Source organism: Pseudophryne corroboree, chromosome 4, assembly GCF_028390025.1.
Source record: "Pseudophryne corroboree isolate aPseCor3 chromosome 4, aPseCor3.hap2, whole genome shotgun sequence".
Taxonomy (NCBI): domain Eukaryota; kingdom Metazoa; phylum Chordata; class Amphibia; order Anura; family Myobatrachidae; genus Pseudophryne; species Pseudophryne corroboree.
Window position 1 is genome coordinate 323,793,056 of NC_086447.1, and position 18,142 is coordinate 323,811,197.

The following is an 18,142-nucleotide window of genomic DNA, read 5'->3' on the forward strand; positions in this document are numbered from 1 at the left end:
GAGTGAGCTCAATGGTATACGCTTTGGGTTGCACGGAAAAGCGAGTAATTGTGAGCTGCAATTTTTCACGGATGCATCAGGGCCGGTAGGTTTCGGCGCGTATTTTGAAGGAGAATGGTGTGCCGAAGTTTGGGCACAAGGAAGCTTACTAATAGTGTGCTTCTGCTTGAGCTTTTTCCAATTATTGTTGCCGTTGAGATATGGGTCTTAGGGGTCAGAGAATTTTATTCTGGTGATAATTTAGGGGTGGTTCAAGTGATCAATAATCAAAAATCTTCGTGTTTGCATGCTTTGAAGTTGATAAGGCATTTGACCTTTAGGTTTGCAGTTGAATAGAGATTTGAATGCTAGGCATGTCCCGGTCGTTGAGAGCGAGATAGCAGATGCTTTGTCTCGTTTTCAGGGGGATAGATTTAGAGCATTAGCCCCAGTGGCTAAAGTAGAAGGTTTATCATGGCCTGATTTTGTATGGCAGATCATCAATCCAGTATGAAAGCTTTAGCATTGAAAGCATTGGCCCCGGGAACTTTGAGATCGCATTCCACAGCTGGGAATGATGGGCAGGCGTATTTGAATTCTGGAGTAAGAGTATGAACGATGCTATTTTGGAATTTATATGGTTAGGGCATGAGAGGGGACGTTCTAAAGCAGCTATGTCGGGTGCCTTAGCAGGAATTTCAGATTTTTCGAGTTTGGAAGGGTTGTCGGATCCAACTAAATCTTTTATTTTATCAAAGGCTTTGAGGCGTTGGGCTAAGGAGCAAGCAGGTGTAAGTGATGTGCGTAGACCAATCGGCATCGAGTTATTGAAGGGTTTAATTAGCGCTGTTTCTGGTATTGCATTAGGGGAATTTAGAGTGGCCCCTTTTTAGTTTAGCATTTGCTATAGCTTTTTTCGGAGCTTTAAGATTAGGTGAGTTAGTGGGAAAAAGCAAAAAATAAAATAAAAAATTCAGTAGATTCAGGTGTATCAGGTATATAAAATACACCTTTCCAAAACGGATCAACTAGGGAGAGGTAAATGGATTTCTGTTCCTATGCATGCGGAGCCGAGCATTTGCCCAGTAAGACTAGCAGAGGCTTATGGCCGGAGTCGTCCGGAAGGGGGATAGCAGTGGTTGGTTCAAGAGGATCTGAATCCTTTATCTAAATTTCAATTTACAAGTGTTTTCAATAAATGTTCTGATAGCTTTGGACCTTCCGCTGGAGAGTTATCGGACCCATACTTTTAGAATAGTTGCAGCGACTTGCGTGGCATCGACAGGTTCTTCCAGCAAAGATATTAAAAGGTTAGCGCGGTGGAAGTCAAATGCTTATAAGGGATATATTAGGAGCAATAAGTTGCATTAATAATACGCATCCTGCGAGTTTGTTGTTTGGGAATCCCAGGGCCATAAGCCACCCGCCTCTAAAGGGGGATTGGAGTTCTTTTCACCTTTTTCCTCACAACATTTTTGAGGTTTGGTGTTGTTCACCTCCATCTGGGTCGCCTAAACAACTAAGTTCTTACCCCTCCCTCTTTTCCTCTGGTAGTTTCGTTAAATATTAAATAATATTGATAAAAATTTTCTTTGATGGCTGTTTTTTCTACAGGTTTTTTGGTCATTATCAAGCCGGGTGTGGATTGTAGGTCATTCATATGTTTATTGGGCCAGTAGGCATAAGATGTCCAAGTCGTTTCCCTTTGAAGTGAAGTGGATAGGTTTAAGGGGAATGAGATGGAGTAACCTATTGAGTGTGCTCGGGGACCTTGAAGAAAGGTGGGGTGCCCCTGATTGTTTGTTGATTCATTTGGGAGGTAATGATTTCGGTACTTGTAAAGGTATAGAACCTATTAACGCCATAAAAAAGGATTTTCAGATAATCACGGAACATGGGCCTTTGGTTAAGGTGATATGGTCTGAAGTGGTACCGCGTAGATATTGGAGGGGCACCCAAGGGGGAGTGGCTTTAGATAAAGTAAGGAGGAAACTCAATGCCGCAACCTCCAGATATGTCATTAGTTTAGGAGGAAAAGTTGTTAAACATCCAGATTTGCGTTACGAGAAGGAAGATTTTTATAGGTTGGATGGAGTGCATTTATCTGAGAGCGGTTTGGAGTCATCTGTCACAGCCTTATTGAGGTGTTTAAAGGAGGTTTGAGGTTTTAGGTTGGTGGCAGTTTTCGTAGTCTAGAGCCTCCGAATTTGGCGGAAAGCAGTGCTATTCGGCGGCTTAATTTAGCGCAGCAGAGCTTGGCTAGCATTTCCCCTTTAAGAAAAGGCGAGTCGGTCACTACCTCAGGGGAGGACCAGGTCACCATCTTATGGAGGGACCAGCACTGTGCTAATTAAGGGGAGATGGTTCTACCCAGGACGGATTGCGCAAGGGGCGGAAACTCCGCCCCATTTGTTTAAAGATTAAAGTTTTAAGCCATGGCCGAGTTGACACTGCTTTTTTCGCCACCGGTGAATAATATTTTCAATTCTGATTCGAATTTAATAAATCTGGCTGTGACCTCCATTTTTTCCAATTCATACAGTTGTCTGTGTCATTATTTCTAGGTTTATTGGTTCTAGTTTGTGTAATAAATAAAACATATGGGTGACTTATGAATGGTGCACTGTTTGATGCAAAACCATGGGGGCCAATAGCTTGCTATAATAAGGTACACAAATATCACAATCTATAAAGAAACCATATTGCTGCGATAAACGTTTTATTGATAGGGCTTGATTAATAGGTGCTAATTGCATTGATATAACATTTCTCCAAATCAAACTTTAGAAAATATATTTGGGAATTCTAAATTAGTGAAGTATACAGGTAATTAAAAAAGGTATATAAAAAAATAATGAAAAATGTCCTCTGAACAGCAGCTAGCACAGTAGGGATTTGGGTGGTTTAGGGAGGTTTCCACAACAGTATAGGAGAGTATCCAACTATGACAGACACCTCTCTTTTATAGATAATTTATGACATTATTCCTTAGTGTAAGAGACAGATATTTTCTTGTAAGACACCTCTTTCTGTGTGCCTGAAAGCATTGTCCCTTTTCTTGCAGCATATATCTTTCTCTGTGCTGTACAGTGATTTTATTATACAGTAGCAGGGATCCAGGAGTGTAGCTTACCATCCTGGGAGTCTGGGAGATCTCACCATATTCTGGGAGTCTCCCCGGCAGTCTGAGAAGCTACTATAATTTAGGGGCTAATTTAGAGGGTCATTCCGTCCCGTTCGCACGCAGTGGTTCTTCGCTGTGGTGCGAACGGATCGGGACTGAGGCCGGGCAGCGACGACGCCAGCGCAGAAAGTGATCGCAGTGGTGATCGCATGAAGACTGACAGGCGGGAGGCGTTCCCGGGGCATCAACTCATCGTTTTTAAGGCGTGGTGAGGTGAACGGATCCAGGCGTTTGGAGGGCAGTTGTCGCTGGATCCGTTGCACAGGGTAAGTAGGTCTGACCCTGGTCTTGTTTTGCAGGAAACTTTTTTAGCATAGCAGGGCTGCGCAAGCCCTGCTATGCAAAAATACACTCCCTCATAGGCGGCGTCAAGTTGATAGCAAGAGCAACAAAAGTTGCTACGTGCGATCAACTCGGAATGACCCCCAGAGTTTCCAAAACTCTGCTTTTGCAGTCCAGGTTTTAAGAATATCATAGCTTGAGCAATGGTGGCTTAATTAGTACCTCAGTCAATTTAATTTAACCATCTAGACTCAAGCATGGATATCCTTATAACCTAGACCATAAAGGCGGAGTTTGGGAAACTATGATTTAATAGCTATGGAAGAAAGCACAGGTGTCATGCTTAGTTACTACCAAGTGCTTCATTGCTAAAATGCAGATCAATAAGGACAGAATGCTTTCTGTTTCAAGATCTCAAAGAGATTAGATTACAGAGCAAGTCATTAACTTCTGGCTGTAAGATGTCTATAGGTGCATACACACAATGAGATTCTGGCTAACCCCGATTCTCACTATGCGACAGGGGCTAGGTCGGCATCGCAAGCACATAATGAGAGTGCTTGTGATACTGACTATGTGCGATTTTGGCTAAGTGTAAATTTTTACTATCTTTTCTACGAGATAGTCAAAATTGATTTGCCTGCACAGTCTATCTAGGCTTGCGATGCTGACCGCACGGGACCGCGCATCGGCATCGCATCGGGATCGTAAGGTGACTTTCACCTTGCGATCTGCACTAACTTTTCTTACGATTTTGACTATATAGTCAAAATCGTAAGAAAATATCTCACTGTGTGTACACACCATAAGACTAAGCATCTTCTGCATAAATCTCATGTAATTAAAGTAGCGTGGTGTTGTAGTTTGATAACAATATGATGTAAACATTTGCTGCTTGGTTTTTGGTGCTTTTATGGAAAAAAAGAGAAGAATCTTAATGTTTAATTATTTATTTTTCCCTCAATTTTTTTTTCAGATTGAGCCCGATTCAGATGTGGTTGGAGCTGCGCCCATAATTCCAATATACTGCGTGAGTGAACATGTCCTATGACACAAGACGCATAGCGCAGCAGACTGTCAGTGATTGACAGTCTGCTGCCATTTGGGGACAAGGAGGGGATGGCAACGGCTCCGTTTGGGGGAGGGAAGTGTCCAGGGATCACCACTGTAGGGTCGAGATTTCCTGGCTTCTGCAACTGGCGGTTTGCGCAACACATTGAGTGCTGTAACTCGCCCAATGGTTGGTGAGAGATCCAATACTGTGTCCTAGGATGCAACTCCGATCACTACTGCAGCAGGAGACGTCTGCTTGTAATAGATGCCTCCTGCCGCATCATCATACAGCGCTATCACTGCTGATTCCAAGGAAGCAACTCCAACCACATCTGAATTAGGCCCCATGTGTTTATAGTTTCTACTTTCAGACACCTTCTTGTCCTAGTGCCCCATTGTGTGAGAGGCCACTTAGAGCAGCTGCTGTTGTTGTTAGTGTGCAGGGTGGTGTAACTGTGACCACTACTGTCTGCCAGGACCGGTGAGCTAGGGACAACAGCGGGTGGAGAAGGAGCAGGATTCCTACATGCATGACTGTCTGTGGGAGATGTTATAGGATCCAGAGGCAGAGAGAATGAGCTGGGCACAGAGGCGGATTGGCCATAGGGTTTACAGGGAAGATTCCCGGTGGGCCGACGCACCCAGTGGCGTAAGTTTGTCCCAGTTGCCCGGAGGCAAGAAAAATATTGGTGCCCTATATATATATATATATATATATATATATATATATATATATTATATATATATATATATATATATATATATATATATATATACATACATACACACACACACACACACACACATATTTGCTCCTGCATAGCAAGCCTGCCGATTCTATCTATGGGGGTAATTCCAAGTTGATCGCAGCAGGAATTCTATTAGCAATTGGGCAAAACCATGGCCCTCATTCCGAGTTGTTCACTCGCAAGCTGCTTTAGCAGCTTTGCACACGCTAAGCCGCCGCCTACTGGGAGTGAATCTTAGCATAGTAAAATTGCGAACGAAAGATTAGCAGAATTGCGTATAGATACTTCTTAGCAGTTTCTGAGTAGCTCCAGACTTACTCGGCAACTGCGATCAGTTCAGTCAGTTTCGTTCCTGGTTTGACGTCACAAACACACCCAGTGTTCGCCCAGACACTCCCCCGTTTCTCCAGCCACTCCCGCGTTTTTTCCCAGAAACGGCAGCGTTTTTTCACACATTCCCATAAAACGGCTAGTTTCCGCCCAGAAACACCCACTTCCTGTCAATCACATTACGATCACCAGAACGAAGAAAAAACCTCGTAATGCCGTGAGTAAAATTCCTAACTGTCTGCATAGCAAATTTACTTGGCGCAGTCGCAGTGCGAACATTGCGCATGCGCAATTAGCGGAAAAACGCTGCGATGCAAAGAAAATTACCGAGCGAACAACTCGGAATGACCACCAATGTGCACTGCAGGGGAGGCAGATATAACATGTGCAGAGAGAGTTAGATTTGGGTGTGGTGTGTTCAATCTGCAATCTAATTTGCAGTGTAAAAATAAAGCAGCCAGTATTTACCCTGCACAGAATAAAATAACCCACCCAAATCTAACTCTCTCTGCAAATGTTATATCTGCCACACCTGCAGTGCACATGGTTTTGCCCAACTGCTAAAAAATTTCCTGCTGCGATCAACTTGGAATTACCCCCTATATGAAGCTACTACAAAACTGTTGCAACTAGGCAGAACTATGGGGGTAATTCCAAGTTGATCGCAGCAGGAAATTTTTTAGCAGTTGGGCAAAACCATGTGCACTGCAGGTGTGGCAGATATAACATGTGCAGAGAGAGTTAGATTTGGGTGGGTTATTTTGTTTCTATGCAGGGTAAATACTGGCTGCTTTATTTTTACACTGCAATTTAGATTGCAGATTGAACACACCACACCACACCCAAATCTATCTCTCTCTGCACATGTTATATCTGCCTCCCCTGCAGTGCACATGGTTTTGCCCAATTGCTAACAAACTTGAAGCTGCGATCAACTCAGAATTACTCCCTATGTAGGGGTCCAGCCACACACTACATAGATCTGCTCAGTCACTCGCGATGCTGATTATTTCTCTGACAATTAATTTGCAAGTGACATATCCAGGATTAGAACCCACAACCTATTACACTGGAAACATGCACCTTACTGATGGAGATATCTGGTCTTGCATAGGAAGTATGAGAATTCTAACTACAGTATATGAAGTTACTTGTCATTGTCAGAGAAATAACTGCATATAGTTAGAATTCTCATGTTTCCTTTATAGGGGCAAATAGCTTCATCAGTAAGGTGTCTGCTTCCAGTATATCTATAATAAAGAGGGTGTGATTTGTAAGGTGCAGTGACTAGTGGGGAAGTCGGCTACGGAAGAGATACCGGCTGCTGTCATTTAACTTAATTGATTAATGTCGCTGAACACTTGTAACAGGAGGAGAGGTGCCCCCCTTCAAAGCAGGAGCCCGGCGGCAGTTCTGCCTCTGGACGCACCCGTGGGGCCTGTTTTGTTTGAGGACATGTGGTCCTTTTTACAGACATAATAAGATGCAAAATAATTTGCATATATGAAAATGACTTTGCCACTTAGCCTGTGATTACAGATGATCTAGTGTATGCTCTGTCTGCCTGCTTGGCTGACATATAAGATTGAGTGAATAGTGATTGGGATACGGTTGGTGTAATAAGCAAGAAAATATATCTTTCTAAAGAATTATATAGTATCCTAAACTCTGAAGGTGTATCATATAATGTGCTCATAATATTTAATTTTATTTCTCTGACGTCCTAGTGGATGCTGGGGACTCCGTAAGGACCATGGGGAATAGCGGCTCCGCAGGAGACTGGGCACAAAAGTAAAGCTTTAGAACTACCTGGTGTGCACTGGCCCCTCCCCCTATGACCCTCCTCCAAGCCTCAGTTAGATTTTTGTGCCCGAACGAGAAGGGTGCACACTAGGTGGCTCTCCTGAGCTGCTTAGTGAAAAGTTTAGTTTTAGGTTTTTTATGTTCAGTGAGACCTGCTGGCAACAGGCTCACTGCATCGAGGGACTAAGGGGAGAAGAAGCGAACTCACCTGCGTGCAGAGTGGATTGGGCTTCTTAGGCTACTGGACATTAGCTCCAGAGGGACCGATCACAGGCCCAGCCATGGATAAGTCCCAGAGCCGCGCCGCCGGCCCCCTTACAGAGCCAGAAGACAGAAGAGGTCCGGAAAATCGGCGGCAGAAGACGTCCTGTCTTCAACAAGGTAGCGCACAGCACTGCAGCTGTGCGCCATTGCTCTCAGCACACTTCACACTCCGGTCACTGAGGGTGCAGGGCGCTGGGGGGGGGGGGCGCCCTGAGACGCAATAAAAACACCTTGGATGGCAAAAAATGCATCACATATAGCTCCTGGGCTATATGGATGAATTTAACCCCTGCCAGAATACACAGAAAAACGGGAGATAAGGCCGCCGAGAAGGGGGCGGAGCCTATCTCCTCAGCACACTGGCGCCATTTTCCCTCACAGCTCCGTTGGAGGGAAGCTCCCTGGCTCTCCCCTGCAGTCACTACACTACAGAAAGGGTTAAAAAAGAGAGGGGGGCACTAATTACGCGCAGTATTAAAAATACAGCAGCTATAAGGGGAAAAACACTTATATAAGGTTATCCCTGTATATATATAGCGCTCTGGTGTGTGCTGGCAAACTCTCCCTCTGTCTCCCCAAAGGGCTAGTGGGGTCCTGTCCTCTATCAGAGCATTCCCTGTGTGTGTGCTGTGTGTCGGTACGTTTGTGTCGACATGTATGAGGAGAAAAATGATGTGGAGACGGAGCAGATTGCCTGTAATAGTGATGTCACCCCCTAGGGGGTCGACACCTGAGTGGATGAACTGTTGGAAGGAATTACGTGACAGTGTCAGCTCTGTATAAAAGACAGTGGTTGACATGAGACAGCCGGCTACTCAGCTTGTGCCTGTCCAGACGTCTCATAGGCCGTCAGGGGCTCTAAAGCGCCCGTTACCTCAGATGGCAGATATAGACGCCGACACGGATACTGACTCCAGTGTCGACGGTGAAGAGACAAATGTGACTTCCAGTAGGGCCACACGTTACATGATTGAGGCAATGAAAAATGTTTTACACATTTCTGATAATACGAGTACCACCAAAAAGGGGTATTATGTTCGGTGAGGAAAAACTACCTGTAGTTTTCCTGAATCTGAGAAATTAAATGAGGTGTGTGATGATGCGTGGGTTTCCCCCGATAACAACTGATAATTTCTAAAATGTTATTGGCATTATATCCTTTCCCGCCAAAGGTTAGGGTGCGTTGGGAAACACCCCCTAGGGTGGATAAAGCGCTCACACGCTTGTAAGAACAAGGGCTCTACCCTCTCCTGAGATGGCCGCCCTTAAGGATCCTGCTGATAGAAAGCAGGAGGGTATCCTAAAATGTATTTACACACATACTGGTGTTATACTGCGACCAGCAATCGCCTCAGCCTGGATGTGCAGTGCTGGGTTGGCGTGGTCGGATTCCCTGACTGAAAATATTGATACCCTAGATAGGGACAGTATATTATTGCCTATAGAGCATTTAAAAGATGCATTTCTATATATGCGTGATGCACAGCGGAATATTTGCCGACTGGCATCAAGTCTAAGTGCGTTGTCCATTTCTGCCAGTAGAGGGTTATGGACACGACAGTGGTCAGGTGATGCGGATTCCAAACGGCATTTGGAAGTATTGCCTTATTAAGGGGAGGAGTTATTTGGGGTCGGTCTTTCAGACCTGGTGGCCACAGCAACAGCTGGGAAATCCACGTTTGTACCCCAGGTCGCCTCTCAACATAAGAAGACGCCGTATTATCAGGCGCAGTCTTTTCGTGGGCAAGCGGGCAAAAGGTTCCTCATTTCTGCCCCGTGACAGAGGGAGAGGAAAAAGGATGCAGAAATCAGTCAGTTCCCAGGAACAGAAGCCCTCTCCCGCCTCTGCCAAGCCCTCAGTATGACGCTGGGGCTTTACAAGCAGAATCAGGCACGGTGGGGGCCCGTTTCAATTAATTTCAGCGCGCAGTGGGCTCACTCGCAAGTAGACCCCTGGATCCTTCAGGTGATATCTCAGGGGTACAAATTGGAATTCGAGACGTCTCCCCCTCGCCGTTTCCTAAAGTCGGCTTTACCGATGTCTCCTTCTGACAGGGAGGCAGTTTTGGAAGCCATTCACAAGCTGTATTCCCAGCAGGTGATAATCAAGGTACCCCTCCTGCAACAGGGAACGGGGTATTATTCCACACTGTTGTGGTACCGAAGCCGGACGGCTCGGTGAGACCGATTCTAAATCTAAAATCTTGAACACTTACATACGGAGGTTCAAATTCAAGATTGAGTCACTCAGAGCAGTGATTGCGAACCTGGAAGAAGGGGACTACATGATGTCTCGGGACATCAAGGATGCTTACCTTCATGTCCCAATTTACCCTTCTCACCAAGTGTACCTCAGGTTTATGGTACAGAACTGTCACTATCAGTTTCAGACGCTGCCGTATGGATGGTCCACGGCACCCCGGGTCTTTACCAAGGTAATGGCCGAAATGATGATACTCCTTCGAAGGAAGGGAATTTTAGTTATCCCTTACTTGGGCGATTCCCTGATAAGGGTAAGATCCAGGGAACAGTTGGAGGTCGGTGTAGCACTATCTCAGGTAGTGTTGCGGCAGCACGATTGGATTCTCAATATTCCAAAATCGCAGCTGATTCCGACGACTCGTCGTCTGTTCCTAGGGATGATCCTGGACACAGTCCAGAAAAAGGTGTTTCTCCCGGAGGAGAAAGTCAGGGAGTTATCCGAGCTAGTCGGGAACCTCCTATAACCGAGCCAAGTCTCAGTACATCAATGAAAGGGTTCTGGGAAAAATGGTGGCTTCCTACGAAGCAATCCCATTCGGCAGATTACACGCAAGAACTTTCCAGTGGGACCTGCAGGACAAATGGTCCGGGTCGCATCTTCAGATGCATCAGCGGATAACCCTGTCACCAAGCACAAGGGTGTCTCTCCTGTGGTGGTTGCAGAGTGCTCATCTTCTAGAGGGCCGCAGATTCGACATTCAGGACTGGGTCCTGGTGACCACGGATGCCAGCCTGCGAGGCTGGGGAGCAGTCACACAGGGAAGGAATTTCCAGAGCTTATGGTCAAGCCTGGAGACATCACTTCACATAAATATCCTGAAGCTAAGGGCCATTTACAATGCTCTAAGCTCAGCAAGACCTCTGCTTCAAGGTCACCCGGAGTTGATCCATTCGGACAACATCACGGCAGTCACCCACGTAAACAGACAGGGTGACACAAGAAGCAGGTGGGCAATGGCAGAAGCTGCAAGGATTCTTCGCTGGGCGGAAAATCATGTGATAGCACTGTCAGCAAGTGGGGACTTCACCCAGAAGTCTTCCACATGTTTATAAAACTCGACAAGTATTGCGCCGGGTCAAGGGACCCTCCGGCAATAGCTGTAGACGCTCTGGTAACACAGTGGGTGTACCAGTCAGTGTATGTGTTCCCTCCTCTGCCTCTCATACCCAAGGTACTGAGAATTATAAGATGGAGAGGAGTAAGCACTATATTCGGGCTCTGGATTGGCCAAGAAGGACTTGGTAACCGGAACTTCAAGAGATGCTCACGGAAGGATCCGTGGCCTCTACCTCTAAGAAGGGACCTGCTCCAGCAAGGACCCTGTCTGTTCCAAGACTTACCGCGACTGCGTTTGACGGCATGGCGGTTGAACGCCGGATCCTGAAGGAGAAAGGCATTCCGGATGAAGTCATTCCTATCCTGATCAAAGCCAGGAAAGATATAACCGCAAAACATTATCACCGCATTTGGCGAAAATATGTTGCGTGGTGCGAGGCCAGTAAGGCCCCGACGGAGGAATTTTCAACTAGGTCGATTCCTACATTTCCTGCAAACAGGAGTGTCTATGGGCCTGAAATGGGGGTCCATTAAGGTTCAAATTTCGGCCCTGTCAATTTTCTTCCAAAAAGAACTAGCTTCAGTCCCTGAAGTTCAGACGTTTGTGAAAGGGGTACTGTATATACAGCCTCCTTTTGTGCCTCCAGTGGCACCTTGGGATCTAAATGTAGTTTTTGGGTTCCAAAAGTCACATTGGTTTGAACCACTTAAATATGTGGAGTTAAAATATCTCACATGGAAAGTGGTCATGCTGTTGGCCCTGGCCTGGGCCAGGTGCGTGTCAGAATTGGCGGCTTTATCCTGTAAAAGCCCTCATCTGATTTTCCATTCGGACAGGGCGGAATTGAGGACTTGTCCTCAGTTTCTCCCTAAGGTGGTTTTTCAGCGTTTCACCTGAATCAACCTATTGTGGTGCCTGCGGCTACTAGGGACTTGGAGGACTCCAAGTTGCTAGACGTTGTCAGGGCCCTGGAAATATAGGTTTCCAGGACGGCTGGAGTCAGAAAATCTGACTCGTTGTTTATTCTGTATGCACCCAACAAGCTGGGTGCTCCTGCTTCTAAGCAGACTATTGCTCGTTGGATTTGTAGTACAATTCAGCTTGCACATTCTGTGGCAGGCCTGCCACAGCCAAAATCTGTAAAAGCCCATTCCACAAGGAAGGTGGGCTCATCTTGGGCGGCTGCCCGAGGGGTCTCGGCTTTACAACTTTGCCGAGCAGCTACTTGGTCAGGAGCAAATACGTTTGTAAAATTCTACAAATTTGATACCCTGGCTGAGGAGGACCTGGAGTTCTCTCATTTGGTGCTGCAGAGTCATCCGCACTCTCCCGCCTGTTTGGGAGCTTTGGTATAATCCCCATGGTCCTTACGGAGTCCCCAGCATCCACTAGGACGTCAGAGAAAATAAGAATTTACTTACCGATAATTCTATTTCTCGTAGTCCGTAGTGGATGCTGGGCGCCCATCCCAAGTGCGGATTGTCTGCAATACTGGTACATAGTTATTGTTACCAAAAAAATCGGGTTATTGCTGTAGTGAGCCATCTTTTCTAGAGGCTCCTCTGTTATCATGCTGTTAACTGGGTTTAGATCACAAGTTATATGGTGTGATTGGTGTGGCTGGTATGAGTCTTACCCGGGATTCAAAATCCTTCCTTATTGTGTACGCTCGTCCGGGCACAGTATCCTAACTGAGGCTTGGAGGAGGGTCATAGGGGGAGGGGCCAGTGCACACCAGGTAGTTCTAAAGCTTTACTTTTGTGCCCAGTCTCCTGCGGAGCCGCTATTCCCTATGGTCCTTACGGAGTCCCCAGCATCCACTACGGACTACGAGAAATAGAATTATCGGTAAGTAAATTCTTATTTTTGTCTTAACTTCCCCCTTGATGCAGGACATGCCCACTAGCTGGAAAGTCTTGGGGAGAGGGAGCTGCTGCCATAGCCCATGGCTAGACCTTACACCTCTGGTGCTGCCCATGTGGGGCCACTAGTACAAATTTTTCCAGGGCCGCTTTTTTGTTCCCAATCCGCCCCTGGCTGGGCATATATCAAAAGGAGCTGGGTGCACCGTGCATCACAGCGGGAGACTGGCAAAAGGGATTACATTGCTGCTCGACAGTGCCAGTGGTTGGTAAGCATTTCATTATGGCGCCAGCTCCGGTTGAACACAGACGGTACCACCTACGGAGCTTTTCTCTCTGTGTGGCGGCTCATTATGGACCTGTCCTCCAGGCTACGCACAGTACTCCACATGGCCAAAATTTAGCAGCGGGAGACACTGCCCCTGGCAAATGCCAACCTAGCCAATGGATAGGTATGCCCCTGCATGTAACCTGTCCCTTAGATGTGTATAACTGAGCCTGTTTACTCTGTTAGGATGTAAATAATATTCTGTTATGCAATAACAACTTTTCTTTTAATGGATGCTATAACTATAATCACCATATTATAAATACTACTATGTGGTGTAATGTGAATAAAGGACACTACTATGTGGTGTAAAGTAAGTAAGGGGTACTACTGTGTTGATTTATTTAAATTGGTGGGAACTATTATATGGCCACACCACTTTCCCATGTGACCATGCCCCTTTTTCAAAATACAGATGTGTCCTCATGTATCCTTACCTGTGATGCGAACGCATAGCATGCAATGATTCCCGGCACAAAGTGACGTATGCAGTTGTATGCGTTTGCACGCACTTGCGAATGAATGTAGAGAATCGGCCAGCGTTTGCAGGCAGCAGGAGCTGCCCTGCATAGTGAGGGGGACCCAGCAATATTGTATGAGCACAGGCAATGGGAAGGTATGCTCCTGCTGCCCGTACTTTCATGCGGTTTTCTATCATGGCGTTCACGAGCTGCGTGTATGCACATGCCCACAAATAATAGCAGGATAATAACAAAGTATCAATGAGCAACCTATGATACGCATCACGGGAATGAAACGCAATGCTGCTATTTAAAGCAAGGATGTCTGAGGACACATCTGTAGGCGCGTTTGTGTCCCTATTAAAAATATGGGGGCGCCAGACCCTTACTTTGCCAGGACCCCTAGATACATCCCTGATGACAATTATGCTGTAGGATAGTGATTACACGAAATAACCAGCCGTAAATGATTATACAAGGTGTTTGGTCTGACACAACTAGATGGTCCTGATTAAAGGGTGCATGCAAATCCCATCTCCACTGCGATTCCATGCGCATTGGGTTTCTAAGCGTATTCTGATGACACGCTCACCATGATTTGTATTGAGACGTCTACTGGCGGGGTCTCAGATCCGCTGCTTGCATACAAAGATGGTGCATTGGTGTACATCGGTAGCATCAATGGACCTCTGAGGAGCCCTGTGTGTTGTCAGAATGGGGCAGATGTATTAAGCCTGGAGAAGTGATAAAGTGGAAGGTGATTATATACACCAGCCTCCACCAGCTCCTAACTCTTAAGTTACAGGCTGGGTTTTAAAATTGACTGTTAGGAGCTGATTGGCTGGTGCGTTATCACCTTCCACTTTATAACTTCTCCAGGCTTTAAACATCTTCCCCAATGTCTATCATAAATAAGTCACCAGAGCCTTTACAATGCATGCGGAGATGCAGTTGCAAGCTGAGAAATGCCCCGGAAATGGATGACTCCCTCAAACGCTCACTGACTGTCAGTCCAGCTGTGTGCAAAATTGCATTCCATCCGTCATCGCAATAATCTCAAGACATATATGCAGTGCGATTCAGATGCATGTGCAGTACAGCAATAAGTGCTCATAGTGTCGGACTGGGGCATATACGGCCCACCGGTATAATACAGTGGTAGGGACCCATTCTTAGTGGTGCGGCCATCCACCACAGAGGCTTTGCTAACCATTAGAAAGTTCCTGGTCAGGGCCCCTTTATAAATACATCTAGTAAACACTGCTAGTCCATGCATAATGTACGGGGGTGATTGATAAGTACCTGTTTTAGGCAAGACATTTTTTTTTATTGGGAACATTTTTATTTATTTTTCAACATAGTCCTCTTTTAGCTCGATACACCTGGCCCAATTATTCCAACTTTTTCAAGCTCTAAAAAAATAGGATTTGTCGAACTCTGCAAAATAGTCTTCAATTTTGGCAATGACCTCCTCGTTCGATTCGAATCTCTTTCCGCCGAGCCATTTTTTCATGTTTGGAAACAGGCAGTAGTCACAGGGGGCCAAATCTGGAGAATACGGCGGATGCGGCAGCAATTCGTAGCCCAATTCCACCAATTTCGCTGTGGCGACATGGGACTAGTGTGCCAGCGCATTGTCATGGTGGAACAGCACTTTTTTCTTCGCCAAGTGGGGACGTTTTCTCTTCAATGCATCGTCGAATCTGCCCAATAATTGAGCATAATACTGCCCTGTGATCGTTCTTTCCTTTTCCAAATAGGCGCTGAAGATTATGCCTTTTCGAATCCCAGAAAACGGTGGCCATGACCTTTCTGGCTGATGGAACCGTCTTCGTCTTCTTTGGTGCACGTTCGCTGGGTGAAGTCCACTGTTTTGACTGTTCCTCCATTTCTGGCATGTAGTGATGGATCCATGTATCATCAACTGTCACAAAATGAAACTCCTTTGTATTTAAAGGTCCAAACACTGCTTCTAAGTGGTCATACGATTCCGCTTGTTGTCCACACTGAGCAAATGTGGCATCCATCATGCCGATAACTTTGTCATGCCCAAATGTTCATGTAGGGTATTCTGCACACATTCAAATGAGATGCCTACAATCTAAACAATCTCTCTTATCTTCACTCGCCGATCTGCCAATACAATATCATGGATTTTGTTGACCATTTCATCCGCAGTCACCTCAGTTGGGCGACCTGAACACTCTTCATCGAGGACAGATGTACAACCACGCCTGAATGAATTGAACCAATATCTGATGGTTTTCATCAAAAAGTGAAAGGTCCACATAAACGGCTTCCAACTTTTCTTTGATTTCCTCACACGTCTTTCCATCCAAAAACAAGAATCTAATCAACGATCAGTACTGCACTTTCTCCATAGTTAGAAAAAACTCAAACTTGCTCACTTCCAACAGCTACCAAAACAAAAGTACACGATATACAGGTTTGATGTCAGTGGCGCCATCTGCCTTCAAACACGGGTACTTATCAATCACCCCTCGGATTAATAACAGCAATGCACTATAATAAATACACCATAGTCCCGTGCAGTATAATGTAATATATGTATAATGTAATTGTAATTCAAGTGCACAGTCTTAAACCTGATCCCTACAGAAGGGGGCGGGCTCGCAGGCAGTGGGGTCCACCGGGGGTTTCCGCTGTACACCTATGGGCCGGTCAGACACTGAGCGCTCACCTACGCTAATGTTAGTATTGCAAACACCTTGCGTCCACCTCTGAATCAGGCCCTATATTCCAAATCTGTGATATAGTACATATGGACACACGGCACTCAAAGACTCAACAGCACTAAATAACAAAGGGATGGCCATCAGCTGGTTAACCATCTATGGTGCTTTTGGTGATGTACAGAGATTAAATGAACCTATTGTTGGTGAACCATCAATGGTTTGTACTTTGTACCCATCAATGACTGAGGAGCACATTGGGCATCAATCAGGTGGTGTGACTAAGAGCCATACCCCTCCTCCCCTACATCTGGGAAATAAACAAAACATTGGGAAGTCTTGTCTGCCATTGATGGCTGAGAGCCATTTTATCTCCGACATCGATGACAAACCATTGATGGTAGTTAAACATAGATAGTTGATAGCCAACCCATACAGTAAAGAGGGTGCCACAGGCTGCTTATGCGTCATATACACAGCTGCTGTATCCATTCTAAAGGCCGATCCTTTTACAGCCCTAGGTGCTCTGTGACATATGTGAGACCTGAGATAAATGCACCGGGATGGATGCCACCAGGCTTGAACTGGCCCACAGGGGTACAGGGGAAACCACCGGTGGGCCCCACTGCCTGGGGGCCCATCTCATCCTCTAGGGATCTGGTTCTAGACTGCAAAAAGTATACATTATACATACAGTATGTTACCTTATACTGCACAGGAATATGGTGCATTCTCTACAGTACATTGCTGTTATTAATCTGGTACATTATTATGCATGCACTAGCAGTATTTACTATGTATATTTATCAAGGGGCTTAGACTATACACTCTCCAATGATTAGACAAGCCTCTGTGGTGACTGGCCACACCCCTCTAGAGACTAACCACACCCCTAAGTATGGTTCCCTACCACTGCATTCCCCCGGTGGACCCTTCATACCCCAGTCCGACACTGGATGCCACTAAGCAAATGATTCCTGAAAACAGTCTCTTACCAGTCTTTGATCTACATTCCATCTGAAGGTCATTAACTTGGCCATTGGAGGTTATAGACAGTTGCACAGCGCATTCACCGGATTCCTAAAAAACAAACAAAAAAAAACCTTAGTTGGCTTACTTCTAGTTACTGCTAATTAATCCCCTTACCACAAATCAATGCACATAGGTGGTCATTCCGAGTTGTTCGCTCGTTGCCGATTTTCGCTATGCTGCGATTTGTTGCTAAATGCGCATGGTACGCAGAGCGCATGCGCTAAGTTATTTAACACAAAACTTAGTAGATTTGCTGGTGTTCTTGCGGTGCTTTTCAGTCGCACTGCTGATTGGTAAATGATTGTCAGGAAAGGGGCGTTTCTGGGTGGTAACTGAGCGTTTTCCGGGAGTGTGCTAAAAAATGCAGGCGTGTCAGGGAAAAATGTCGGAGTGTATGGAGAAACGGGGGAGTGGCTGGCTGAATGCAGGGCGTGTTTGTGACGTCAAACCAGGAACTAAACGGACTGAGCTGATCGCAATCTAGGAGTAGGTCTGAAGCTACTCAGAAACTGCAAGAAAATATTTAGTAGCAGTTCTGCTAATCTTTCGTTCGCTATTCTGCTAAGCTAAGATACACTCCCAGAGGGCGGCGGCCTAGCGTTTGCAATGCTGCTAAAAGCAGCTAGCGAGCAAACAACTCGGAATGACCACCATAGGGGGTAATTCCAAGTTGATCGCAGCAGGAAATTTTTTAGCAGTTGGGCAAAACCATGTTTACTGCAGGGGGGCAGATATAACATGTGCAGAGAGAGATAGATTTGGGTGTGGTGAGTTCAATCTGCAATCTAAATTGCAGTGTAAA

The 18,142-nt window shown here is 45.8% G+C and overlaps 1 protein-coding gene across 3 annotated transcripts in view; it reads right to left on the reverse strand.

The window, feature by feature from the left end:
- Positions 1 to 18,142, reverse strand: part of KNG1 (kininogen 1) — a 130,514-nt gene that overhangs the window by 32,817 nt on the left and 79,555 nt on the right. For all 3 annotated transcript variants that reach the window (XM_063916355.1, XM_063916354.1, XM_063916353.1), the window contains one exon: positions 17,304 to 17,388. In XM_063916355.1, coding sequence (XP_063772425.1) covers positions 17,304 to 17,388 — 85 coding nt within the window. The remainder of the gene's footprint in view (positions 1 to 17,303; positions 17,389 to 18,142) is intronic.